General features: G+C 47.8%; 1 protein-coding gene across 1 annotated transcript in view; it reads right to left on the bottom strand.

Annotated features, from left to right (window-relative positions):
* Positions 1-86: 86 nt before the first annotated feature.
* The window catches only part of TDRD10 (tudor domain containing 10), a 49,037-nt gene continuing 21,632 nt past the window's right edge, over positions 87-27,491 (bottom strand). Inside the window, exons 5-13 of the mRNA XM_032264921.1 lie at positions 27,055-27,125; positions 25,630-25,786; positions 6,058-6,100; positions 5,328-5,418; positions 4,045-4,192; positions 3,635-3,780; positions 2,880-3,034; positions 789-859; positions 87-557 (exon numbers count right to left, since the gene is read on the bottom strand). Of these exons, the coding sequence (XP_032120812.1) occupies positions 525-557; positions 789-859; positions 2,880-3,034; positions 3,635-3,780; positions 4,045-4,192; positions 5,328-5,418; positions 6,058-6,100; positions 25,630-25,786; positions 27,055-27,125 (915 nt within the window). The 3' untranslated portion in view covers positions 87-524. The remainder of the gene's footprint in view (positions 558-788; positions 860-2,879; positions 3,035-3,634; positions 3,781-4,044; positions 4,193-5,327; positions 5,419-6,057; positions 6,101-25,629; positions 25,787-27,054; positions 27,126-27,491) is intronic.

Raw genomic sequence — 27,491 nt, forward strand, 5'->3', positions numbered from 1 at the left:
CAGGCTCCCATCTCACTGCAGCAGTTTTAGAGGGCAGAGCAGGGCAGTGGAAGGGTGGCTGGAAAGAAATATCAATCACTCCAAACTCATGAAACATGCCAACATTTATTTGCTCATTGGTTAATGTTACTCTACCTATTCTACATGGAATGCCAGGAAAACTAGCACAGGGCTTCTCCATTATCCAGAATCTGTTAGGACCGCCTATATCATGCTCTGGGGTGCAGAGAAGAGACACAGGAAAGAACATCCCAGCTGCCTCAGGCTTTCAACCTAATGGCAGCTTCCTAAGTTGGGTTCAAATGTCCATGCCAAGTTGGGGAACTGAAGACACATGACAAATGGGACTTCACTCTCTTTTGAGAGGTGAGCTGGGAGTAAAAGCAAAATGGAAATCAATCCTGGGCACAGTCTGGCCTTTTTCACCTCCCAGGCCTCAAGGGTTAAAGGGGCAAAAGAGGGCAGGGCAGGCAGCCTCTGGATCCGTGGCACACAGGAGAGGGAACATGCTGAGGGGAGCCCCATTATTTAGACTCTTCAAACTTTAGGATGTGCGACTGGAAGAGAAAGAGAAGCCTTGGTAGGTAGGTAGGAAGGAAGGAAGGAAGGAAGGAAGGAAGGCAGGCCGGCCCACACAGCCAGTTCACCCAACCTCTCAGAAAACCAGCTTGTTTGATCTAAGAGAATGCCAGGTAAATACTATATCCAGGCCTAGGCAGCAGCCGCTGCAGAGACCCCAAGGGCAGGAGTGGAGGGAGAACAGCCAAGTTAGATGCAGAGGCAGTTACCTCCGAGTTCAAAGCACCAGTGATTTTCCCTTTGAGGATTCGATGGACAACCTCATACGAACTCAAAATGTCTGCAAAACAAGACACAACAACAAAACCTCAGTGGCACTGGGCTGGGCAGGAGGAGCAAAGGAGGGAAGCAAAAGGCGGGGGCTGCAGGGCAAGTGCTGTAGCCGCCAGCCAGCTCCAGCCAGCAAGTCTCTGCTAGTTCCTGCTAAATCCCCGCTGCCAGGATCAAGTGAGATGATAAATGCTGAAAAGGCAGCATGGGGGGAGGGCAAAATAACAGCAGATAAAGGGAGGAGGCACTTGTTAAAATAATTACAGGGATCTGGGATTTTTAACAAGAAATTCTAGTGGGGACAGAAAATCGTGTTCAGTGAACTTTGCTCTGAGTTTGCTCTGAGTTTCAGCTAGAGAGAGGAAGGTTAAAGGCAGACATTTTCACCATGAGAAGCAAGCACTCTTACATGGCTGGAAACGGGAAGTGCAGGGAGCTCATCAAAAACCCAGCTTTCCTCCGGACCTTGTCACCTACGCAACTCCCACCATCCCACCATATCCCCCAAACTCCGGGACTGTTTGTATGCATGAAATTGAATCACGAAGAGTCAGACCTAGGTTTCATCCCCAGCTAGGCCATTTTCTTGCTATTATATGAGTTCATTTCACTTTTCTGAGCCGTATTTCCTCATCCATAAAGGGAGGAAAACTGAACACGTGTCTGACTTATCTCTGGGCTGGGGACTCTGGTCCTTCTGACAGACTGGGAGCTGCATTTTGAGACAGGAAGCTCCTCTTCCCTGGGTCACCTGAAGTAGCTCCTGATGCCTGGCTGTTCGCAGGCTGGGCAGCAGGGACCCTCTTCATGCAATGACTCAAGACAACCTCTGGGTGGTGCTCCCTGCCCACTGGGCACAAACCCCACCAGCCTCCCAGGAAGCCCTGGCCCTGCACTTTTGGGAGATGCCTTTCCATCTTTAAAAGACTTGTTTGTCTGTAAAATGTTTCCATCTCAGCCAAGCGTGGAAGCTCATGCCTGTAATCCCAGCACTTTGAGAGGCCAAGGTGGGAGGATAGCTTGAGCCCAGGAGTTTGAGGCTACAGTGAGTTGACTGTACCACTGCACTCCATCCTGGGCAATAGGGTGAGACCCTGCCTCTAAAAAAAGAACTTTTCCATCCTACTTTCTGGGTATGTATGCTTCCTCCCCTCCACTTCTGACTGCCCCCTAAAGCATTCTTTTATCCTTTTACATTTCACCTAACTTTGATCTTAAGAAGGAGCCTCGGGCCGGACGCGGTGGCTGACACCTGTAATCCCAGCACTTTGGGAGGCCAAGGTGGGCGGATCATGAGGTCAAGAGATTGAGACCACCCTGACCAACATGGTGAAATCCCGCCTCTACTAAAAAATACAAAATTAGCCAGGCATGGTGGTGCATGCCTGTAGTCCCAGCTACCTGGGAGGCCGAGGCAGAATTGCTTGAAACCGGAAAACAGAAGTTGCAGTGAGCCGGGATTGCGCCACTGCACTCCAGTCTGGCAATACAGTGAGACTCTGTCTCAAACAAAAAAAAAAAAAGAAAAAGAAAAAGCAGGGGCTTCTCCATTTCCACCTATGGGGAAACCCACAGGTGTCTGAGGCTAAATGAAGCACATTAAGAGAAGACCCTGAGTGCAGTGCTCTGGCCTCTATGACTGGCATTCAAGGGCTAGTTTTCTTCTACGGCAGAATCCTTTTTCCAGTGAATCTGAAGCAACATGCAAAGTGTGTAAAACTGATGAAAGCTGAGCAGCTCTGGTGGAAGCAGGGTGGGAAATCCACCCTCTTCTCTCCCCTCCCAGAGAACTCAGCTTTTGGGCAGTATCTGAAATCCCTCCTGGGATCTTGGGGCTCCAGAGCCCAGGGATGAAAACCAATACCGGAGAAGCAGCTTTGCTGGGGGGTCAGATGCTGAAAATCAGGGTTGGGTGGAAAGAGAGACTGAAGCACCTTGGCTGCCCACTATGCTGTTCCCCACTCAGGTCCCAGAAGCAGCCATGACATCTCCTGTCCCGAAACCCTCAGGAGGAGGGGAGAATATCTCACCTTTCTCCAGCATGAATGGCTGAGTCAAGGGTGGGATGGTCCAGAAGTCATCGCTGTCCAGGCTGCGCAGTGACTGCACAGGGATGGTGGCCAACTGCCCAAAATCAATGAACATGACCACAGCCCAGGTGTCCACCCTGTCCAGCACCCAACACCTGGCCAGAGGAAAGGGGAAAGACAAAGGAAAATCATTGCCCCCAGTGCCACGCAAGGCAGTCCTCGGCAAAGTGGGTGTGAAAGTGGAGGGAGGAGGCCGGGCGTGGTGTCTCAAGCCTGTAATCCCAGCACTTTGGGAGGCCGAGGCAGGTGGATCACGAGGTCAAGAGATCGAGACCATACTGGTCAACATGGTGAAACCCCGTCTCTGCTAAAAATACAAAACATTAGCTGGGCATAGTGGTGCGTGCCTGTAATCCCAGCTACTCAGGAGGCTGAGGCAGGAGAATTGCCTGAACCCAGGAGGCGGAGGTTGTGGTGAGCCGAGATCATGCCATTGCACTCCAGCCTGGGTAACATGAGTGAAACCCCGTCTCAAAAAAAAAAAAAAAAAAAAAAAGAAAGTGGAGGGAGGAGGGAGGAAGAGCGAATTTGTTGTTTCTCCCCGATCCTTGAGTGAGGAAATGATGGTAAACAACGATGATTTTGAGAGAAGCAGCCACAGGGAAAAAAACACAGCCCAAAGGAAGGGAACACGAGGAGGGAGCATTCTCCCTGCAGGCCTCTCCCATAGGCTCTACCCATGCCTGGGGACACACCTGTTCCAGGCACATCCATAATCCCCCAGGTGGTACTCTGCCAGACATCGGGTCCCACGCTGCACGGCGGACTCCTTCAGGTAGGGCTGCTGCTCCTCTGCCTGAGCCAGGGTGCTGAACAGCGCCTGCATGTTCTGGTGCAGAGCCTGTGGGGTACAAAACACAACAGCCCCACTACCTGCACTGCATTACAAATCTGCCTCTACAGGTGTCACTTGTTATGTTAGCACCACTAATCTGTCCCAAGGGAATCAGGTATGAGGTGGGAAACAGAATGAGACTGAACCCGGGGATCAGACTGTAGTTACCACCAGCATCCTCACCACTGACCAGCTCTGTGAATGTGCCCACCCCAGGGAGGCCACACAGGAAGGCACAGGAGCCTCAGGGGGCCACCAACAAGTCCATACCTCAGTGATGTGCATGGCCCAGAAAAACGGGGTCTTTGGGATGATACTAGTCACCAGCAGCCCCGCCTCCCCACGAATGCTGTGGATCAGCGCCAGCCAGCTCAGGTCTCGGAAGCATTCCCTCAGGAGCAGCACCAGGAAGGACCCTCTGCGGGAACAGCAAGGGGAGCAAGGAAAGGAGCGACTGGGCCAACATCTGTCCCGCAGGAGGCTGAGCTGCCTGGGGGATGAGTCCCCTAAGCAGGTGGCCTGTGCCCACCCGCTCCACAGTAGGGGCCAGAGCAAGTTCCCAAGTAATCCCAGTGCACGGAGGAGGAAAGGAAATGCCATTCTGGGGACACAGGGGCTGGAGAGTTCAGAAAGAGGAAGCAGCAGAGGGAAACAAAAACACATCGAGAGACTCCGAGAGAGAGAAATGGACAAAAGTCCCCACTGGGTAGATCTGGGGCCTCCTAAGTGATTCACGGCCTCCAGATGATGCACGTGTGGACTGTCCACCATGCAGGATATGCCTTTCATCCCAGAGCTGCTCCTCTCTGCGATTACGCGCATTCCAAATGTCTCCCTGCTGCTCCACTAACTCAATCACCTGCCTAAACCACATGTGGTTAGCAACAAAACCAAAGCCACAGGCCCCACAGTATTTCAAGTGAAACCAACTATTCTGGCACTCCTGACATGAAGAACAGTATCTGCTGTTAAAGCAAAGCAGGGGCCATAGTGGCATGATGATCTCCTGGCATCCAGGGTAGGGGACAGTCACAGGCCTTTGCTGTACATAGTGGAAACTGATTTTATTATTTTGGTTTTTTTTTTTTTTTTTTTTTTGAGGCAGAGTCTCACTCTGTCACTCAGGCTGGACTGCAGTGGCGCAGTCTCGGCTCACTGCAACTTTTGCCTTCTGGGTTCAAGTGATTCTCCTGCCTCAGCCTCCCGAGCAGCTGGGACTACAGGCACCTGCCACCACGCCCAGCTAACTTTTGTATTTTTAGTAGAGACAGGATTTCACCATGTTGGTGAGGCTGGTCTCGAACTCCTGACCTCAAGTGATCCACCCACCTTGGCCTGGCAAAGTGCTGTGATTGCAGGCGTGAGTCGCCACGCCCAGCCGGGAAGCAGATTTTATAAGTCAGTGTGAGTCACAGCCTTACAGCCTGGGTCTGACACAGGAGTTCCCGAAAACTATCCCCCACCCCAGTACTATCCCTGTCCCCACTCTCGGGTGGTCAGAAGGACATCTGTAGTTGCTATTTGCCCTGGTGGTCTTTCTATACCTTGCTCACCTCATTTCCAAGGGGACTGCAAAGAAGGCTGCCCTCAGTTTCTCTGTCTCACACAGGTCAGCAGGAGCTTTAGGAGCGAGCTGTGTAATAGCTACAAAACAGAAGACTAAGTCCTGGAGAAGCTCCCCGGAGAGGCAAACACTCCCCTCACCCACAAGAGGCCTTGGCCCTGCCCTCAAAGGAAGCATAAAATGGGCCAAGAAGCTGCACCCTCCCACTCCCCAGTCTCTAGATTCTCATCTGGGTGGGGAGGGTCAGTCAGATGATATTCTTTAAGAAAGCATCCTAGGGCTGAGTATGGTGGCTCACACCTGTAATCCTAGCACTTTGGAAGGCTGAAGTGGAAGGATCACTTAAGGCAAGGAGACCAGCCCAGGCAACACAGCAAGAGTCCATCTCTATAAAAAATTTAAAAATTAGCCAGGCATGGTAGTCCTAGCTACTGCGGAGGCTGAGGTGGGAGGATGGCGTGAGCCCAGGAGTTTGAGGTTGCAGTGAGCTATGATCACGCCACTGCACTCTAACCCAGGTGACAGGGCAAGACCTTGTCTCAAAGAAAAAAAGCAAGCAAGCAAACATCCTGGGGAAAGAAGGAGAAAAGGGATATTTCCTACACTAAGGGTCATCAGGGGACTGAGCTGGAAGGGAGGCTGCAACAACTGGGGCTGGAAGAGGTCCATTAGGAGCTGCAAAGCCAATCCTGGAAACGGATGGCAGCACAGAATCTCACCGGCGGTTTTGCCAAATCCTTCGCCAGAAGCCTTCTCTGAAACCTGGGGAGAAAAATGAAAGGTCTCAGTCAGCCATGGTAGCATTTGTTTTATTGATTTCTGTGTTGAGTCACTCCAGGTAGACTGGAAGACAAAGCATTGGCAGCCTGTTCTGACTCTGACTTTAGCTGACTTTTGAGACATCCGCCCACTTTCTCCAACCTCAAGGCATCCTGAACCAACCCAAGGAAAAGGCGATCAGGAGCAGGGAAGGCGGGGCGCAGGGGCTGCTGCCAGGGAGTGTTCTTCTAGAGCTACAGCCACAGAATGAGCTGCCCAGCACGGCAGCCTTCCCCACACAGGGGCAGAAGGCACTGTCAGGATGCTTAGCCTCGTGCCCTGCAGGGAGGAAGAGAAGGGATGGCAGTCACACTGAAGCAGGGCTGGGTGGGGAGAGAAAGACCTGGGTGCCCTGCCGCTCCCCACAGCCCTGCAGCCCCAACCCACGTTGGTCTCCCTCTCTCCACTGTTCTCACCTGAAAAAACCCCAACCCTGGGGAAACCCAAGTATCTGTCCCCCTTCCTACTGCCCTGCATCCAGGCATTTCCATCCCACAACCCCCCGACCCCGGCCCGCCACACGCCTCGCCTCGACTTTTCTTCTCTCCAAAGAACCTCACGTCCTCTCCATTATTCAACACCCACAACTCCCGCCCATTAACTTGTTTCTTCATCAGAGGGCAAACAGGAAGCAACGAGTCAGGACTTGCTCATCTTCTCCCTACCCAAATCACCAACCCCTCTCCCACTCCTGCCTTCCCCACCACCCCTCCCTGGCACACTCGGCTGCACGGACCTGCTCGGGCTCAAGCCCTCACTCTGCAGACCACTCTCCTGCTCCTCCAGCACTGCCTCCCTCACATTTGAGCCTTTCCCACAGGAAACAAGCAGGTTCTAACAGCCATTTGGAAAGACCCTGAGTGACCTCACGCTCCCCTGACCCCTGATTCTGTGCTCCTCTCACTGCAATGCCGCAGTTTCACAGTCTCCATGCTGCTTACCTCCACACTCACATCTGTCTCCTCTCAGGCTTCCCCGAAATGGCCCTGCACAGGGTCAGCACGAACCGATACACTGCCAAATCCAATGGTCACATCCCTGTTCTGAATCCACCTGCAGTGTCCTCTCCGCTCCCTCTTTCCAGAAATGCTTCTCTTGGCGTCTCTGACATCACATGTATCTGGGTCTCCTTCTCTTTCCCTGGCTGGCCCTCTCAGCTCAACTGCTCACCACTGGCGCATCCCAGGACTTGTCCTCTCCCCATCCACCTTCTCTCCAAGGCCAGTTCCAGTGCCACGGATTTAGGTATCAACAATGCAGCACGGACTCTCAAAGCTGCAGCCCCAGCCCTCATCATTCTCTGGAAATGCACTCACATGCAATGTCCACTTGACATGAGAGTGAAGAGGTACACAGACTCAGCGTGTCTGCCACAGGCCTGCCCAAGGAGCCTGCAATCACGAACAAATAAAGCAGATCTTCCCCAGCCCAGCTTTCTCCACTGGAGTGAACTGCATCGTTATTTTTTTATTTATTTTTTTTTTTGTAGAGATGGGGTGTCACCATGTTGCCCAGGCTGGTCTTGAACTCCTGGGCTCAAGTGATCTGCCTGCCCCAGCCTTCCAGAGTGCTGTGATTAAAGGCGTGAGCCACTGCACCCCGCCTACTGCATCACTATCTACAGAGTAGTTCACCTAAGGTCTCTCTCTTCCAAGCTCCCTACGTCAAACTCATCAGCAAGCCAAGCCACCTCCTCCTCCAAAACACACCCAAGTCCATGAATACTTTTCTCTGTGTCCATACCCACCACCCCAGTACTTGCCATCTCTTACCAGGATGAGAGTAACAGCAAACAGGACACTCTGCTGCAGCACCTGCCCCTACAATCCAGTCACCCGAGGATTGTGATCTTTTTCAAACAAAAAGCAGATCACATGATACCACTGGTTAAAATCTTCCAACATCTCCCCATTGTGCTTACAAATGAAACCCAAAGTCCTGACTTTGGCTCTCAAGGCTGCACCAAGGGACGCCCCTTCCCGTGACCTCTCCGCCTACTCCCCTCCCCTTCACCCACCAGGCTCATACCCTGGGGCACTTGCAGGCCTCCCTCTGCCTGGAATGTTCTCAGTCTGGTCTTCAAGTGGCCGGATCTGAGCTGGCATTCAGATCTCAGTAGAGATGTCACTATCCCACAAAATGGGCCTCCCTAAGAACCATCTAAAGAAGGGACCTCTCGCCCTTCATCACATCATCATATTTTAGTTCTCCGGCTGCTACTCATGATCTGGTATTTTCTTGTTTATTGTATCTTTTTTTTTTTTTGAGTCGGAGTTTCGCTCTTGTTACCCAGGCTGGAGTGCAATGGCATGATCTCGGCTCACCGCAACCTCCGCCTCCTGGGTTCAGGCAATTCTCCTGCCTCAACCTCCTGAGTAGCTGGGATCACAGGCACGCGCCACCATGCCCAGCTAATTTTTTTGTATTTTTAGTAGAGACGGGGTTTCACCATTTTGACCAGGATGGTCTTGATCTCTTGACCTCGTGGTCCACCCGCCTTGGCCTCCCAAAATGCTGGGATTACAGGCGTGAGCCACCGCGCCCGGCCGTTTATTGTATCGTTTACCACTGGAATGTAAACATCACAAGAACAAGAATGACAACTGTCTTCCAACAATTAGCTTGATCACGGAGGTAACACCAGGGCCTAGAAAATGCCTGGTGCATACTAAGCTTTCGGTAAATATGTGCTGAATAAAAGAATCAAATAAGAAATGACCTGGGGGCCGGGCACTATGGCTCACACCTGGAATCCCAGCACTTTGGAAGGCCTAGGTGGGCAGATCACATGAGGCCAGGAGTTCGAGACCAGCCTGGCCAACATGGCAAAACCTTGTCTCTACTAAAAATACAAAAATTAACCAGGTATGATAGTGGGCGCTTGTAATCCCAGCTACTCGAGAGGCTAAGGCAGAATGACTTGAACCCAGGAGGAGGAGGTTGCAGTGAGCTGAGATCACGCCACTGCACTCCAGCCTAGGCGACAGAGCAAGACTCTGTCTAAAGAAAGAAAAAGGAGGGGAGGGGAAGAAAGGGAAGGGGAAAGGATCAGCCTGACCAACATGGTGATACCCATCTCTACTAAATACAAAAAATTAGCCGGGCGTGGTGGTACATGCCTGTAGTCCCAGGTACTTGGGAGGCTGAGGCAGGAAAATCACTTGAACCTGGGAGGCAGGCGCTGCAGTGAGCCAAGATGGCGCCATTGCACGCCAGCCTGGGCAACAAAAGTGAAACTCTGTTTCTTAAAAAAAAAAAAAAAAACGCAAAGGTTCGTGGCCAGAAGGCTTGGAGGCGAGAGGCGAAGGGTGAGGGGGGAATGGGGAGGGATGAGGGGGGGGGGGGGAGGCAAGGCGAGGTGAGGTGAGGAGAGGAGAGGTAAGAGAAAAGACAAGAAAATAAAAAACGATCTGGGCAAATTCTTCCCTCTCCAAATCTTGGTTTCCTCTTCCACACCAGGAATCCCACTTGCCTTGATGTGAGGATTTAGTTGGGCTCAGGACAATGACATGCAGTAGGTACTAAGAAACAGAAACAGCATGACACAGCAGTTACAAGTGCGGATTCAGGAGTCAGGGTGTCTGGGCCACAATCCTGGTTGGGGGATTGACTGGCTGTAAGTCTGGGTGAGTTTCTTGGTGTTCACATCTGCAGAATGGGGTAGTTCCCAGCACCTACTGCGGTAATTAAATGAGTTCATACAGCAAAACAATTAGACAGTGAGTCCTCAGTGAAAGTTAACTACTACTGTCAGTCAATGAAACACTGAACCTCTCCTCCGTTAAACCAACCACGTGTTTACCCATAACAAAGTCAAGCCACAGTGCTAAAAATTGGCCCCCTCCAGGCAACCACATAAGGTGCCTTTTTATTCAGAATCTCCTAAGGCAGTTCTAAATACCAACCCCACAAACCAATTATCACCAGCAGTTTCGAGCTAAAAATGATTATTAATACAGAAGCATTTTACATCATTTTTGGTCTAATTATTATTCCCTAATGATTTAAGAGATAAATATAACAAGCCTGTTTTGACAGTTTGCAAAATTAAGTTCCAGAGGAAAATCTACATAATTATCATCCAACAGCCACAGCAGGCACGTCACCTAAACACAGAACTCCAATTTCCAGATGTGTCTGTAATACTAAGGTAACCACGTGGAAGCCACAGAGATCAAGGCGGCACCTCAATAGCTGCAAGGGCAGCTAATTTTAATTAAGTTCCATTGTTGCTACAAGCACAGTCACCCTCATGCCCACATCAATCAACAGCTGTTAATTATCCCTTTACTTTGTCCTGGGACATTTCTACCAGCTGGCCAAGTGTTCTAAGAGGAGCACCTGCTCCAGAGCAATGCTGGGGAGTCCATGCAGTGGGAGAGGAAAAACAGGAATGCAAAGGTTGGCCGGGCACAGTGGCTCACACCTGTAATCCCAGCACTTAGGGAGGCCGAGGTGGGTAGATCACCTGAGGTCAGGAGTTCGAGACCAGCATGAGCAACATGATGAAACCCCGTCTCTACTAAATACGAAAAATTAGCCGGGCATGGTGGTGCATGCCTGTGGTCCCAGCTACTTGGGAAGCTGAGGCAGGAGAATCGTTTGAACCTGGGAGGTGCAGGTCGCAGTGAGCCAAGATCATGCCATTGCACTCCAGCCTGGGCAACAAGAGTGAAACTCTGTCTCAAAAAAAGGGAGTGCAAAGGTTGGTGGCCAGAAGGCTTGGAGGCAGGACGATCCATCCAGTCCCCTCCACACGCCAGGGAGAAGTTCTTAAATACACTCAGCAGAGTACAGCCTCACAACACCCAGAACACGGGCAGCTTCCCAACCTGCAGCCTGCAAGTCTTCTCACTGCCACAGCCCTGGGCCGCCTCTCTTTAAGCACCGTCCCCCACCCCACACCACCCCTACCTCCACCAACCTAGGGAGCTGCACCTGGGCACACACGAGGGGCCCATCCTGGTGGAAATTTCACATTTGCAGCTTTAGCCTCAACTGCTTCCCTCCTATCCTTTAAACACTTGCACGTCTATGTGCCAGACACAAAATGACAAAGATGAAAGACAAAGATCTTTGCGTGGGCTCTACAGGGAGCCCCCCTTTAGTCATCCACAAATAAAGAATGCCACCATGAAGCTCACGTTCCGGTGGGGGCAGCAGACGCTAAATAAGTATACAAAGAGGAATAATGTCTTTGGGTGGCAGAAAGAGGGATGCAGAGACACAGGTACGGGACAGGGGATGAAGGGCACCAGGAGCGGGTGCTGCCTCACAGAAAGTCCTCCTGAGGTGGTGACTGCTGAGCAGAGCACAGAGTGAAGGGAGACGGCAAACCCTGCAGACACCTGGGAGAAGAGCCTTCTGGGCCGACAATCGTAGGTCCAGAGGCCCTAAGGTGGGGACAAGCTTGGTGTGTTTAGGGGGCAGCCCCAGGGCTGGTATGACAAGACATTTTCATCTCTTCCCTGGACTGCCTGAAACAGGTCTTCCTGCCTCCACTCTGGCCTCCTCCAGTGGGTTCTAGGGAGTCCCTTTAAAAGTTAAATCTAGGCACAAGGATGAATAAATGGTGGCGCATGATACAACAGAATACCACTCAGCAATAAAAAAAGAACTGCTGATGGTGCAACCACATGGATGCCTCTCAATCACATTCCGCTGAATGAAAGAAGCCAGACACAAAGAAGCACGCACAGCCTGATGCAATTTACAGGACACGCTGGACAAGCTCCATCTCATCCAAAGGATGGACACCAGCTCAGGGCTGCTGGGGGCCCTGAACGGGGGAACCTTTTGGGTGACTGAAATGTTCTCTATCTTGATTATGACAGTGGTTACATGGCTGCATGCACTGGTCAAAATTCATCGACTGCACACTTAAATGGGTTCACTTTAAGGAAATTGTACTTCATTAAGTATACTGAATACGTCAACAAAGCTGACTTTCTAAAACATGTGAATGCATTCTATCTGGCTATGTCACCCTCTGCTCAAACTCTCCAGTGTTCTATTATGTGACTGCCTATCCTGAGCACTGCTGAATCAAATTATGTTATTTTTATTCTCATGGAACCTTTTCTTAGGAATTAACTGCTGCTTTTTCCCAAGTCCATTTACTTGGATTTCCTTGAATCCCTGGCTAAGCTTTCCTACAACCTCCGGTGGCTCTTCATAATACTGCTCCTCTCAATTTTCCATTTTTCTTCCTGCCAACATCACCCCTGGAGTCTCACCCCATCCTGCTCTGTTCTGGACTGCCTGCTATACAGTAACTGTTCCAGGGCTGCCTTTGGCCAATCTGGGAAGCGTCTCATCTCCCTCCTCTTGGATCTGGATTAGATACCAGACCCTGTCTTTTTTTTGGCTTATTGATTCATTTTGTTGGAACACATTCCTCCATAGCTTTCTGAGAACAGGTGCACGGGGCATACATTTTTTGAGACCCTACTTTTCTGAGCAAGTCTTTTTCTACCTTTTTTAAAAAGCAACAGTGTCTTACGCTGTTGCCCAGGCTGCAGTGCTGGCACAATCACAGCTCACTGTAACCTCAAACTCTTTCAGCTCAAGTGATCCTCCCATCTCAGCCTCACCAGTAGTTGGGATTACAGGTGTATGCCATCACATCTGGGATATTTTTTGTAGAGATGCGTTTGCTCAGGATGTTCTCAAACTCCTGGCCTGAAGCAGTCCTCCTGCCTCTGCTTTCCAAATCCCAAATCTGAAAGCACTGGGATTACAGGTGTATACTACTGCAGCTGACCTACCCTTCTTTTTTTTGAGACAGAATCTCCCTCTGTCCCTCAGGCAAAGTGCAGTGGCATGATCTCAGCTCACTGCAACCTCTGCCTCCCAGGTTCAAGTGATTCTCCTGCCTCAGCCTCCCAAGCAGCTGGAATTATAGGTGTGTACCACTGCGCCCAGCTAATTTTTATATTTTCAGTAGAGACGGGATTTCACCATGTTGGCCAGGCTGGTCTCAAACTCCTGACTTCGAATGATCCACCCATCTTGGCCTCCCAAAGTGCTACCCTTATTCTTGACTGACTTGTTTGGGCAGGGATATTATTTTCCTGAAGAATTCAATCATACCATGATTCCACATCCTTCAATGTGGATTCTCTTCCTAAAGCTTTATCCCCAATATTCTAAAACTTCTGTAATGTGCTTTCATGTAGGATTTTATTTTCTTATTCATTATCCCGGGCACTCATTAGCTGCTCTGTATCTCAAAACTCACATCCTTCCCCCATGTGAAATTGTCTTATATCATTTGATAATCTCTTCCCCAATCTGACCTGAACTCTTCCTGGATGTGTGTGTTGTGCCACGTAAGCTCATCTTCTAATTTTCACTACAAAATATTCTACTACGAAATGTTTCAATCAACAAATCCTGTCCCCAAAAGCCAATAACAGATCTTGATAAATTGTCAAAAACAACCACTTCAGCACTCTGGAAACTGAAGCATACAAGAAGTTGAAAACATCTACTTTTAAAAAAAAAAACAAAACAGTAACAACAACGACTGACATTTGTACAAAAACAGTGAGCATCTCTCCCAAATCCTACGGTGGATAGTTCTGCCAGGATGGGCAAAGCGATGGAAACCAGGAGCCTCAGAGGTGGCTGGCTTGATCGCAGCAGGTTGTGGAAAACCACCAGGTGTCTGGGTGTTGTCAGAAACTGCCACCTTGTGGTAAGCAACAGGAAAGTCGCAGCCTGAGGATGTGGTCCTATTGGCTTTTACGCATCTTCATCTACAAAATGCCTATTCCTAGCTTTTGCCCATTTTTCTATTAGGTTGTTTTTTTCTTGCATTGATTTCCAGGCATTTTCATTTGGTTTTTTTTATTTTTGTTTTTTTTAAAAAAGAGCCTGTATCTTAATCCAGGAACTGGCAAGCTTTTTCTGCAAAAGCCCAGACAGTAAATATTTTAGATTTTGGGGGCCTTACATTCTGTCATAAGTCCACTCTGGGAGTGAGGAAGCAGCCACAGGCAATGTGTAAACAAATGGCTGAGGCTGCATGCCAGGAACACTTTGTGGACACAAACTGAATTTCATACAATTTTCATGTGTCAGGAAATATTCTTCATTTTTTTCCCATTTAAAAATACACAGCTGAAGGGTCTCACACGTATAATTCCAGCAGCTTGGGAAGTGGAGGCAGGAGGATTGCTTGATCCCAGAAGTTCAAGACCAGCTTGGGCAATGTAGTGGGACCCCCATCTCTATAAATGATAGAAAATTTAAATTTATATATATATATATACACATATACACACACACACACACACACACACACACACACACACACACACACACACACACACACGGCTGGGCATAGTGGCTCATGCCTGCAATCCCAGCACTTTGGGAGGCTAAAGCAGGATTGCTTGAGGCCACATTACATGCCTGTAGTCCCAGCAACTCAGGAGGCTGAGGCAGAAGGATTGCTTGAGCCCAGGAGTTCAAGGCTGCAGTAAGTTCTGATCACGCCACAGCACTCCAGCCTGAGTGACAGAGCAAGACCCTGCTCTAAAAATGTAAATAAATAAAAACCATTCTTAGAACCTCTACTCTGAGAAGATGAAATATACATACTTCCTTTTAGTTCTGTTAAACACAACTAACGGCCTGGGACATGACATACAAAACAAGCATAAGAAGACTCTCAGAGGTGGAGAGAAGGCAACAGGCTGGCCAGAGACCTTGGAACCCAGGGTACAACACGGTGGCAAGTTCTCTGGGTTTTCCTTTTGCCTTATACAGGTATTGATCGACTTACCACCTATGCAACTTATGACCACTCGATTTTACGACCACAATCACTAGCCACGACTGCTCCGCATCTGGCAGTGCAAACGTTGCCCAGCTGGGCATACGACAGTGCGGACCAGCTTCCGGCAGCACTACCATCTCCGCGTGCACCATTCCAACTGTACATATAGCCTACTCAACTTACGACCAAATCGTGTTACGACCTGTCCGCGGTCCTGACCGTGGTCGTAAGTCGAGCACTAGCTGTATATTCCAGACTTAGAACTGAAGAGGCCAGCAACCCAGAAACACTAACAGGCACAGAAAACAAACAAACAAACAAAAACACCCAGCAAAAGCCTGCTCTTTCTCACCAAAGCACCAGAAAAGGGGCAGGCTAGCAAGACGGAAAACCTGCAGACAATAACTCCTCTACTCCAGCTAAATGCCACCAAACAGGCAAGCCCACCTCCACACACGCCAGCAAAGACAGCGTGCAGGGCCCCGACTTCTGCCCTCATGAGGCTGGGATAAGTCCCCCAACGTCCCCACCCTGACGGTGTCACATCAGGGCCAAGCAGGCAGCCAGGAATTCCATCCCCAAGCCAATAACAAAACCAGTCTCTCTCTACAGCCACCCTACCTGGGTGTCAAAAGAAACCTCCTGGGAAGCCTGGACTTCCATACCCACCTCACAGAAAGAAGGCCCCTCTCTCTCCCTGCTGGGGTGGTGTCGGAAGAGATCTAGTGGAGGGTCACAACTTTCCCCCAGGGTAGTGAGGACATCCACGCCAAGATGTCGGTGGAGACCACAAAGCAGAACTAGCGGTAACAAGGGACTCTCTGCTGCCTTAGAGGCTGAGCAGGGAGCCTGACTTCCATCCTAGGCTGGCAACAGTGAGGCACCACCATGTTCCCCTGCAGGAGCAGGTCAGAGGAAGCCAGCTAAAACGCAAGGTGTACACACAATCTAGTCTAGCAACATAACAAGAAAATGTCCAAGTTTCCAGTGAAACTCACTCATCACACCAAGAACCAGGAAAATCTCACACAGAATGAAAAAAGACAATTAATATCTGCCAATGCCAAGATGACACTGGTACTGGCACTACCTGAGAAATGTTTTAAAGCAGCCATGACAAAATGCCTCAAGGAGCAATTACAAGCACCCTTAAAACAAATGAAAAAATAGAAACTCTCAGCAAATAACCAGTTTCAGCAAAAAACAGTATTTTAAAATGGAAATTTTAAAACTGAAAAACACAATAACCAAAATAAAAAGCTCAGTGGGTAACCTCTACAACAGAACGGAGGGAACAGAACAAAGAATTGGTGACTGGAAGGCACAGCAATAAAAATTATGCATTCTGAACAACAGAAAGAAGGTAGACCGAGAAAACTTCGACTCAAAAAGGCAAGTGAACCCAGAACAGCAAAAATACAAGAAATGCATGCCAGAACACATTCTAATTAAACTTCTGAAAACTAAGAGCCAAGCAAAAATCTTGAATGCAAAGAAAAACAATACCTTACTTTGAGGGAAAAACTATTTGAATAATAACAGATTTTTCATCAGAAACCATGGAGGTTCAAGTAGGTCATCTCAGCAATGTGGGAGGCTGAGGCAGGTGAATCACTTAAGTCCAGGAGTTCAAGACCAGCCTGGGCAACATGGTGAAACGTCACCTCTGTTTCAAAAAAATAATAATTTAAATGAAAAAAACCTTAAAAAAAAAAAAAAACATGGAAGCCAGAAGAAAGCGGCACAATTATGTTTCCAGTGTTGAAATAAAAAACTGTATATCTAATGAAAATGCTTTCAGGCCAGGCACGGTGGCTCACACCTGTAATCCCAGCACTTTGGGAGGCCGAGGTGGGCAGATCACCTGGTTCAAGACCAACCTGGCCAACATGGTGAAACCCCGTCTCTACTAAAAATACAAAAATTAGCCAGGCTTGGGGATGAGTGCCTGTAATCCCAGCTACTCAGGAGGCTGAGGCAGGAGAATCACTCGAAACCAGGAGGCGGAGGTTGCAGTGAGCCGAGATTATGCCACTGCACTCCAACCAGCCTGGGAAACAAGAGTGAAGACTCTGTCTCAGAAGAAAAAAAAAGAAAATATTCTTTAGAAATGAAGGGGAAATTAAGACATTCTCAGACGAAGGAAAAGTAAGAATTTGTTACTAGCAGACCTACCCTAAGAGAACAGCCAAAGGAAGTTCTCTAAACAGGAAAGAAATGATAAAAGAACTCTGGGACATCAGAAAGTAAGAACACAGTTAGAAAAAATATGAGTAAATATTCAGTTGGTGCAAGTTATCGTGGTTTTAACAATGGCATTACTTTTAATGGCAAAAACTGCAATAACTTTTGCACCAACCGATAAATTTTTCTTCTTCTCTTGAGTTTTCTATGTTATATTTGACAGTTGAAGCAAAAATTTTAATACTTTCCAGCCAGGCACAGTGGCTCATGCCTGTACTAATCCCAAGATTTTGGGAGGCTGAGGCGGGTGGATCGCCTGAGGTCAGGAGTTCAAGACCAGCCTGGCCAGTATGGCGAAACCTGGTCTCTATTAAAAATATAAAATTAGGTGGCCGTGGTGGCACATGTCTGTACCTCCAGCTACTCAGGAGGCGGAGGCAGGAGAATCACTTGAACTTGGGAGGTTGGAGCAAGCTGAAATTGCGCCACTGTACTCCAGCCTGGGTGACAAGAGAAAAACTCCATCTCAAAAAAAAATTATACTTCTTTCTGACTTGGATCTAAATGTATATACAGTAAATTTTTATTTCAATTACAACTGCACTGTTAACAGGGACAGGTGAAGGGAAGTAAATAGATGTACTCAAACTGGTAAAACCAACATGAGTAGGCTATAAGTTATGTGTATATAATGTAATAATGTAATATCTAGCACAACCATTTAAAAAGGTATACAGAGAGTTGCACTTCACAGGTTAAATAAAAATGGAATTCTATTTATTATTATTATTACTTTTGAGACAGAGTCTCACTTGTAACCCAGGCTGGAGTGCAATGGTGCGATCTCAGCTCACTGCAAACTCTGCCTCCAGGGTTCAAGCGATTCTCCCACCTTAGCTTCCTGAGTAGCTGGGATTACAGGTGTGCACTACCACACCCGGCTAATTTTTGTATTTTTAGTAGACAGGGTTTCACTATGTTGGTTAGGCTGGACTCCACCTGCCTCAGCCTCTCAAAAGTGCTAGAATTACAGGCATGAGCCACCGTACGCAGCCTACTTATTATTTTTATGTTTCAAAAAAATTTTTGGCAAGGCACAGCAGCTCACACCTGTAATTCCAGCACTTTGGGAGGCTGAGGTGGGTGGACCACCTGAGGTCAGGAGTTCTAGACCAGCCTGGCCAACATGGCAAGACCCTGTCTCTACTAAAAATACAAAAAAATTAGCCAGGCGTGAGGGTGGTGCACGCCTGTAGTCCCAGCTACTAGGGAGGCTGAAGCAGAAGAATTTCAAACTCAGGAGGCAGAGGTTGTCCGGTGAGTGGAGATCATGCCACTGCACTCCAGCCTCGGCAACAGAACAAGTTTCTGTCTCAAAAAACAAACAAACTTATTTTTGGAGAAACAAGGTTTCCCTATGTTGCCCAGGTTGGCCTCAAACTTCTAGCCTCAAGCCATCCTCTTATCTTGGCCTCCCAAAGTGCTGGGATTACAGGCATGAAGCCACTGCACCCGGCCAAACAATGGAATTCTAAAAAATGTTCAAGTAAGCCTCAGGAAAACAGAGAAACAAAAACAAGAGAATGAACAAAAGACAAAAAGTAAAACGTTCTGTATTTGGACTAGGTCAGTGTTAACATCCTGGTTATGATACTGTTTTGTAAGATGTTACCATTGGGGAGAAACTGGATAAAGAGTATACAGTCTGTATTGTTCTTACAATTGTATGTGAATCTGCTATTAATCTCAAAATAAAAAGTGTAATTGAAAAAAAAAAAAAACCATTCCTAGCTTGCCAGGAGTATAAAAACGGGCAGTGGGCCAGATGTGAATCACTGGCCAAAGTCTATGACACCTTTCCTGATCCTTTGTTAGCTACATTATTGCAAATATCTTCTCCCAGATCTTGGCTGGAATTTATCTTCCTTTATGTATCAACTTTGGAAGAGGTGGTCTTTATGTTAACTTACCCATCTTTCTTTTTCACCTGACGCTTTATGCCTTGACAAATCTTATCCTGAGATCATATCTGGTAAGACATTTGATAAGATCAGCTTAACTGAGATCATAAAGATATTCTACTATGTTTTTTCCTAAAAGTTTTTAAGTTTTGCCTTTCACTGTCAAGTTGATAATCCACCTAGAATTTGTGTGCATGGGATAAGGTAGGGATATAATTTCACAGTTTTCTACATGAATAGGCAATTGTCCCAGTTCAATTTATTCAAGTGTGCATCCTTTCCCCAGAGGTCTACCACTCTACCTGAATAATAAGTAGTTTCTGCATACAAATGAGCCTCTTTTTAAGTTCTCTATTACATTTTATTGGTCAAACTGTCTGGCCCTAGGCCAATACAGTTAGTCTTCCACATCTATGGTTTCTGCATCCACGGATTCAACCCCTATTAAAAAAAAAATTCAGGGCCAGGCACAGTGGCTCACACCTGTAATCCCTGCCCTTTCGGAGGAGGAGGAGGGTGGGTCACCTAAGATCAGGAGTTTAAGGCCAGCCTGGCCAACATGGTGAAATCCTGTCTGTCCTAAAAATACAAAAATTAGGTGGGCGTGGCAGCAGGTGCCTGTAATTCCAGCTACTCAAGAGGCTGAGGCAGGGAGAACTGCTTGAACTGGAAGGCAGAGGCTGCAGTAAACCGAGATCTCGTCACTACACTCCAGCCTGGATGACAAGAGCAAGACTCAATCTAAAAAAAAAAAAAAAAAAATTCAGGCTGGGCACAGTGGCTCACGCTTGTTATCCTCGCACCTTGGGAGGCCGAGGTGTGCGGATTACTTGAGGTCAGGAGTTGGAGACCAGCCTGGCCAACATGGTGAAACCCTGTCTCTACAAAAATACAAAAATATTAGCCAGGCGTGGTGGTGCTCGCCTGTAATCCCGGCTGCTTGGGAGGCTGAGGCAGGAGAATCTCTTAAACCCGGGAGGCGGAGGTTGCAGTGCGCCGTCAGGCAAGATGGCACTACTGTACTCCAGCCTGGATGACAGAGCCTCCATCTCAAAAAATAATAAAAATAAAAATAAAAAGTAACAACATAAATTTTAAAATACAGTATAACTATTTACAAGCATTCACACTATTATCTGACATTTTAAGAAATCTAGAGATGATTTAAAGTACAAGAAGATATGTGTACGTTATGTAAATACTATGCTATGCTATGTTATAAAAGGTACTTGAGGGCCAGTGAATTTTGGTATCCATGGGGGTCCTGGAGGCTAAAGGATGTACTATAATGTCTTCTAGTAGGGCAAATTCTCTCATCTTCCTTTTCAAGAAGTATCTTAAATATTCTTAGACTTCGGATCTTCCATATAAATTTTAATACCATCCTGTCCTGTTCTTAAGAAAATATCTGAAAGGTTTTTTCAGGTTGTTTTAGAGAAAGGGTCTCACTCTGTTGCCCAGGCTGGAGTGAAGTGGTATGATCATAGCTTACTCCACCTCCCAGGCTCAAGTGATCCTCCCACCTCAGCCTTCCAAAGTGCTAACTGCAGCCTCCGCCGCCCAGGTTCAAGCAATTGTCCCTGCCTCAGCCTTCCGAGTAACTGGGATTACAGGTGCCTGCCACCATGCCCAGCTAATTTTTATATTTTTTTTAGTAGAAACGGGGTTTAGCCATGTTGACCAGGCTGGTCTTGAACTCCTGACCTCAGATGATCTGTCCGCCTTGGCCTCCCAAAGCGCTGGGATTACAGGGTGAGCCACTGTGCCCAACCAATAATGTCTACTTTCTAATTGGGTTTTAAAATGTTTTTACCTGCTTCTTCAATCAACTCTTAGCTCATTAACATTCAACCTTTCTTCTTTGCTCATTTAGAATTGGATGTTTCTCACTAAATATTGCTGTCACTGTATCCCAAAACTTTTCAGGGGTAGTATTTTCCTCATTATTCAGTTCTAAGCATTTTTAAGTTTCTTTATAATTTCTTCCTTGACCCATGTGTTGTTTACATAGGAATGTTTTTAAATGCCACATGTATGGTGATTTTGTGTTCAGCTTTTGTGTACTGATTTCTAATTTAAAAGCAGTGGGAATACTGGGAAATCATCTTTATCCCAAGAGAAAAAAAGGTGAGAGCCATGATTCTCTTTCCCAATGTTTGGTTCTGGCATGACACACGTTAACTCTCTCATCCCAAACGACTCTAAAACTGGACAAAATACAGGAACTCACTGTTTCCAGTACAGGACTAATGAGAGTGAACAGCAGAGGGCTGTTTCCTGAGCAAAAGCAAGCAGGGGAGCGCCACATTCACCCTGGCCTGGGGGCATTTTCTGCCTAGGGGCATTTTCCCAAACCACAGCAAAGGGAAACGAAGCCCAAGCAGAAAGTGACAGTCTCACTGGACAGCAACAAACAGAGTTTAGGTGACAAGAATTTGTGGGACAGAAGACCAGAGAGGAAGGAGCCACCCAGAGGTCCAAGGAATCTAGGTGTCTGCCTCAGGTCCTTGGCTGAAGCCCATGCTGTCCACCTGCGGGACAAGTATGGGGAGGCCTTAAAGAGAACAGCTGCTGTCAGGGTAGGGGACAGGGCACTGAGAGAGGACACAGATGCCAGAGGTCTCACAGTGCTGGAGACAACGGAGTTCCAACCTAGCAAGGGGAACAGACCTTGGCAAGCACCCAGAACACTCACCTGAGATGCTACAAAAGCCAAGCCTTAGGAAAAATGATGTCACCCAAGAAGGCGGCTCTGAGTGAAACATTCCACTTCTATGATACACATACAAAAACCCTTAACAGGATAAAAGATTGGCTAGTCATTTCATTTTTGCTAGAAAAAATGTTAACATCATTTAGAGGATAATAACATAAGTCTCCATAATATAGCATCCATAATGTCCAACATACAATAAAAAATTACTATTAGCTGGGCGCAGTGGTGCCTGCCTATAATCCTAGCACTTTGAGAGGCCAAAGTGGGCAGATCACTTAAACCCAGGAGTTTGAGACCAGCCTGGGCAACATGGCTAAACCCCATTTCTACAAAAAATACAAAAATTAGCCAGGCATGGTGGTGCATGCCTATAGTCCCAGCTACTAGAGGGGCTGAGGTAGGAAGATGACCTGAACCCAGGAGGTGAAGGTTGCAGTGAGCCATGACTGAGCCACTGCACTCCAGCCTGGATGACAGAGCAAGACCCATCTCAGAAAAAAACAAAAAACTATTTGTAAAGGGGCCTGAAAATTGTACCCATAATCAAGGGATAAATGCCAATAGAAGCAGATCCACAAATGACCCAAATGGAATTAGCAGAAAATGAGTTTATAATAACTATTACAAAAATGTTAAAGAATCTTAAAAAGGCCAGGCGTGGTGGCTCACACCTATAATCCCAATACTTTGGGAGGCCGAGGCAGGCGGATCACCTAAGGTTGGAAGTTGGAGACCCGCCTGACAAACATGGAGAAACCCCGTTTCTACTAAAAACACCAAATTAGCCAGGCATGGTGTGCATCTGTAATCCCAGTTACTCGGGAGGCTGAGGCAGGAGAATCGCTTGAACCCAGGAGGTGGAGATTGCGGTGGGCCAAGATCATGCCATTGCACAGCCTGGGCCACAAGCAAAACACCCCCAAAAAAAAAAAAAAAAAAAAATCATTAAAAAAAGAGATGAAATAGGTGAAAAGATGAAAAAGTTGAGCAGAGAAATGGAAAAAAAGAACCAAATGGAAGTTGAAAAATATCTAAAATGGAAAATTAATTAGATGGGCTTAAGAGCCAATTGGACATAGGAGGGCAAAAGATCAGAATTCTAAGACAGGTCAGTTTGGAAGAGTAGGAAAGCCTGTGACCATACATATACACCGAGATCGGTTAGCAAGGTTGTGTGAATGTCTTCGGTGGCTCAGAGAGTGGGTTCAGAACAGGCAGAGGGCTGGGTTCAACTACGATTAGTGTTTGGCAAGCTATAATAGTGAGAAGAGGGCAATGGAGTTAAAGATGTTTGAACTAAGGTAGCTATTGACTCTAGAATCTAGGCTGAAAAGGAAATGAGACAACAAAGAGAGTACTGAACAATGAAGAAATGGTGGGGTCAGTGGACCTTGGGTGCCTATGTGTGCCAATGCATTAACTGTTGGATGGAGGCTGTAGGGCCTTGCTACTAAAATGTGGTCCCAGGGCCAGGAGCACCAGGAGCATCAGCACCACCTGAAGCTTGTGCAAATTCCCAGGCCCTGCCCTACATCTACTAAATCAGAATCACTGGGGCTAGGGCTCAGAAAGCTGTGTTCACAAGCTCTTTTGCTGATTCTGATGCTCGTTAAAGCTTGAGAACCATTATTCTAGAGTGAGAGGGCTGCAAACATTGGGGGACGGCACACAGTGGGATGCTTGAAATGGTTACAGCAATGACAAGGTCTGAAATACAGCTAGGGGAATGAGAAACCGTGACCAAGTGAAAGAAAAGATCATTAAAGATGCAAACTCCAGGCAGGGTGCCATGGCTTACACCTATGAAGGCTGGAGGATGGCTTAAAGCCACAAGTTTGAGACCAACCTGGCCACCATAGCAAGACCCATCTATATAAACAGGAAAAAAAAAAAAAAAAAAAGACTGTCAGAGGTGGCTCCCTTTGCTAATTTCAAACTCTTTCCCTTCCTTTCTCTCTTCACCCCTCTTGGAAAGGGCAAACTGTAAGACTGTCCTGCTTACAAACCTTCCGGCTGCAGTTGTCTGCTCTTCTCTGTGTTATGCCCTTCACTGAAAACTTCAGCTTCTGGCTCACTATCTGCCTGTCTTATCATCAAGCAAATTTAGCATCCACGTGGATAATTCGTCTAAGAGTCCAGTCACTTACTTCCTGGACCGTTGTATCTTTTTTGTTGAGACAGGGTCTCATTCCGTGGCCCACACCTGGAGTGCAGTGGAGCCATCTCAGCTCACTGGAACCTCTGCCTCCTGGTTTCAAGGCATTCTCCCACCTCAGCTGGGACTACATGTGCACACCACCACCCCTGGCTAATATTGTATTTTTTGGTACACCTCTGAAAATCTTAATTGTAGTAATTCCAACCCAACTCTGGGCCTCCACCTCCAACTTCTCCAGTTTTGTGGCTGACCTTCTTAACTGCCAGCCATAGGCATGCTAGGCTTCCTTGCTGATAGCACCCCAAGTTTGGCAACAATGTGTCTATCTTTTAAAAGGACATCTCCCAGCACCTGTGCACTTAAGGCTGTGAGTTGCAAGGACAACCAGTGAAAAATAAGCAGAACTGTGGTCAGGGCTTCTGGAAATGCACCTTTTAAGAGGACACAGGCCCCTTTTGCCCTCTGCTTCTCCCCTTCTTCCTGCCTGGAACCCTGATGCCATCATGGAGGCCTCAGAGCAACCCAGGACTCCCTACCTCCTGACTTCTAAAAGAAAGAAAAACAAATCACTAACTTGTTTAAGCCACTATTGTTCAGATTTCCTCAAATGTGCAGCCAAGTCAGCTTCTAGCACTAACACTTAAGGCTCTGGAATGGGACCTTTTCCTCCTGGTTCACATCTGCAAACCAAGAATGGGCCCTCCTCTTTTGAGAGAAGCTCCCAGGGGTTTCTTATGGACCTTCCCTTCTCTGCCTGCAGGGGCAGCCCCCACCATTAACTGACCCCCATATCTCATATTTGGCAATGTTTATATTCCTCCCAAGAAGAACAGGATTTTTTTTTTTTTTTGAGATGGAGTTTCGCTCTTGTTACCCAGGCTGGAGTGCAATGGTGCAATCTCGGCTCACCGCAACCTCCGCCTCCCGGGTTCAGGCAATTCTCCTGCCCCAGCCTCCTGAGTCGCTGGGATTACAGGCACGCACCACCATGCCCAGCTAATTTTTTTGTATTTTTAGTAGAGACGGGGTTTCACCATGTTGACCAGGATGGTCTAGATCTCTTGACCTCGTGATCCACCCGCCTCGGCCTCCCACAGTGCTGGGATTACAGGCTTGAGCCACCGCGCCTGGCCGATTTTTTTTTTTTTTTTTTTAATTAAGATGGGGTTTCACCATGATGGCCAGGCTGGTCTTGAACTCCTGACCTCAGGTGATCCACCCACCTCGGCCTCCCAAAGTGCCAGGATTGCAGGCATGAGCCACCGCGCCCGGCCGAACGGGATTTTATAGACTTTTGTCTTACGCTTCATGCCAGCAACCAGAACAAGGCTATACAAACAGTAGACACTCAATGTCTGCTACATTAACAAGGAAAACCTGAATTTCAATATTCTAGGTTGAAAAAGCCCTGACTGAATTGCCTAATGACCCTTTTTATCCTTGCCAAAAATATAGTCCCCTTAATTTACACATTCCAGGTTTTCTGCAACTGCCCTTACTTCTGACTGTTAAAGGTCATAAAAGTTCTCTGATTTCACCCAAGACCCTGCCTTCTTCTCCACAATCAGACTGGACTGGAGGAGGATGAAAGCACTGAAAGCAAAGTCAGCCATGCTCCAAAGGGTGAAAATGGAAGGCCCCGGAGCACAGAGAGGCCAGGAGACATACCAGGGGTGCCCGGGGCTGCTGGATCACATCGGGGGTCCTCTTGGGGGGCCTTTTGCTTGTATTCACGAACAGTTTTCGCTTGTGGAAGAGTTTGCCATTCAGCTCCTGGATTGCAAGTGTCACTTTCTGCATGGAGCCCAGATCTACAAATGCAAAGCTGAAAAGGGAAGAGAGAGAGGGCAGCTTTGGCCGGGCGCAGTGGCTCACACCAATAATCCCAGCACTTTGGGATGCCAAGGCGGGTGGAACACCTGAGGTCGGGAGTTTGACCAACATGGAGAAACCCCAGCCTAACCAACATGGAGAAACCCCGTCTCTACTAAAAAATACAAAAGTAGCTGGGCGTCGTGGGGGCTCCTGTAATCCCAGCTACTCGGGAGGCTGAGGCAGGAGAATAGCTTGAATCCGGGAGGTGCAGGTTGCGGTGAGCCGCACTACTGCACTACTGCACTCCAGCCTGGGCAACAAGAGCAAAACTCTGTCTAAAAAAAAAAGAGAGAGGGCAGCTTTGAGCACATCCCCAGAGAAGCCCAGACCTGTAGGGAGGCATCAAGCTCAAGCTGGAAGGGCAGTGTCCTCTCTCTGCAGTGACAGAAGATGAACTGTTCCACCTACACAAGAAAGCTACAAGTATGTCCAGGCTTGGGTCTGGGCCAGTGTGAGACACTGCCATAGGCCTCTAAGGAGCTGAAGAAATGAGTTGACTTTCACTACGCATCATATGTCTATGACTTTGAGTTTAATACTACTGTCCCCAAAAGTTCAAAGCAAGCCAGGTGTGGTGACTCACATCTGCAATCCCAGCACTTTGGGAGGCCAAGACAGGCAGATTACTTGAGCTCAGGAGTTCCAGACCAGCCTGGGCAACATGGTAAAACACCATCTCTACAAAAAATACAAAAATTAGCCAGATGTGGTAGTGTACACCTGTAGTACCAGCTACTTCAGAGGCTGAGGCAGGAGGACTGCTTAAGCCTGGGAGGCAGACATTGCAGTGAGCTGAGACTGCACCACTGCACTCCAGCATGAGCGACAGAGCCAGACCCTGTCTCAAACAAAGGTTCAAGGCACTTTTTACTCCCTTGAAAAGAAGGGAAAATGTTAAGTAAGTCCAGTTTTCAGGACTAACAAGGCTGAGGGTAGTATAGTAACTTATCTCAAGTCAGAAAACAGAACAAGGACTTGACCAAAAATACACCCAGGTCTCTGTACTTCTAAGCCAGGGTTGTGTTGATAAGACAGTTTTCGCTGCTGGGTCAGAGGGTTAAATATGGAAAGGGGGTTTCCCAAATGTCCCTTTGCCAAGTCACAGTGGGTGTGGATGTGGCGGTTGCTGGGCTAGTCTGCAACGTGAGTGGATAAGCAAAATGGACAGGGAGGAAAGGAGCTGCTTCCCAAAGAAAACAAAGGAAGAACAGTCATTACCATTTGCAGCCATTCTGGATTTTGTGGACATAAAGAGGGCTGAAGTCCTTTAGAAGGTACAGAATTTCCTCCTACAACAGCAGGGTTTAAAAGAGAGAGACCCAGAGACATGACTTACAACCAGTTCTCAAGGTTTCAGATCCCCAGCCAGCTAGTCTGTACCCAATTTAGCCCATACTTAATGAGGATCTATTATGTGCCGTATGTGTCAGGTTTTGTAAAGATAGACAAGAAGCGCGGCAGCCCTGTCTTCAGTGAAGCTCACCAGTCAAGCAGGGATGCATACAAGACAATCAAGTAAACAGACCATTTCATCACTACACACAGCTGGCTACGGGTGCGTATGGCCTGGCATTTAATCCAGATTTGGAAGGAAAGGAGGTGGTCAGGGCAGGCTCCCAGGAGGAAGTGACTTCCACAGCTTTGCAAGTACCTCC

This window comes from Sapajus apella, unplaced genomic scaffold, assembly GCF_009761245.1.
Source record: "Sapajus apella isolate SASKATOON/1434 unplaced genomic scaffold, GSC_monkey_1.0 scaffold148, whole genome shotgun sequence".
In the NCBI taxonomy this organism is placed as follows: domain Eukaryota; kingdom Metazoa; phylum Chordata; class Mammalia; order Primates; family Cebidae; genus Sapajus; species Sapajus apella.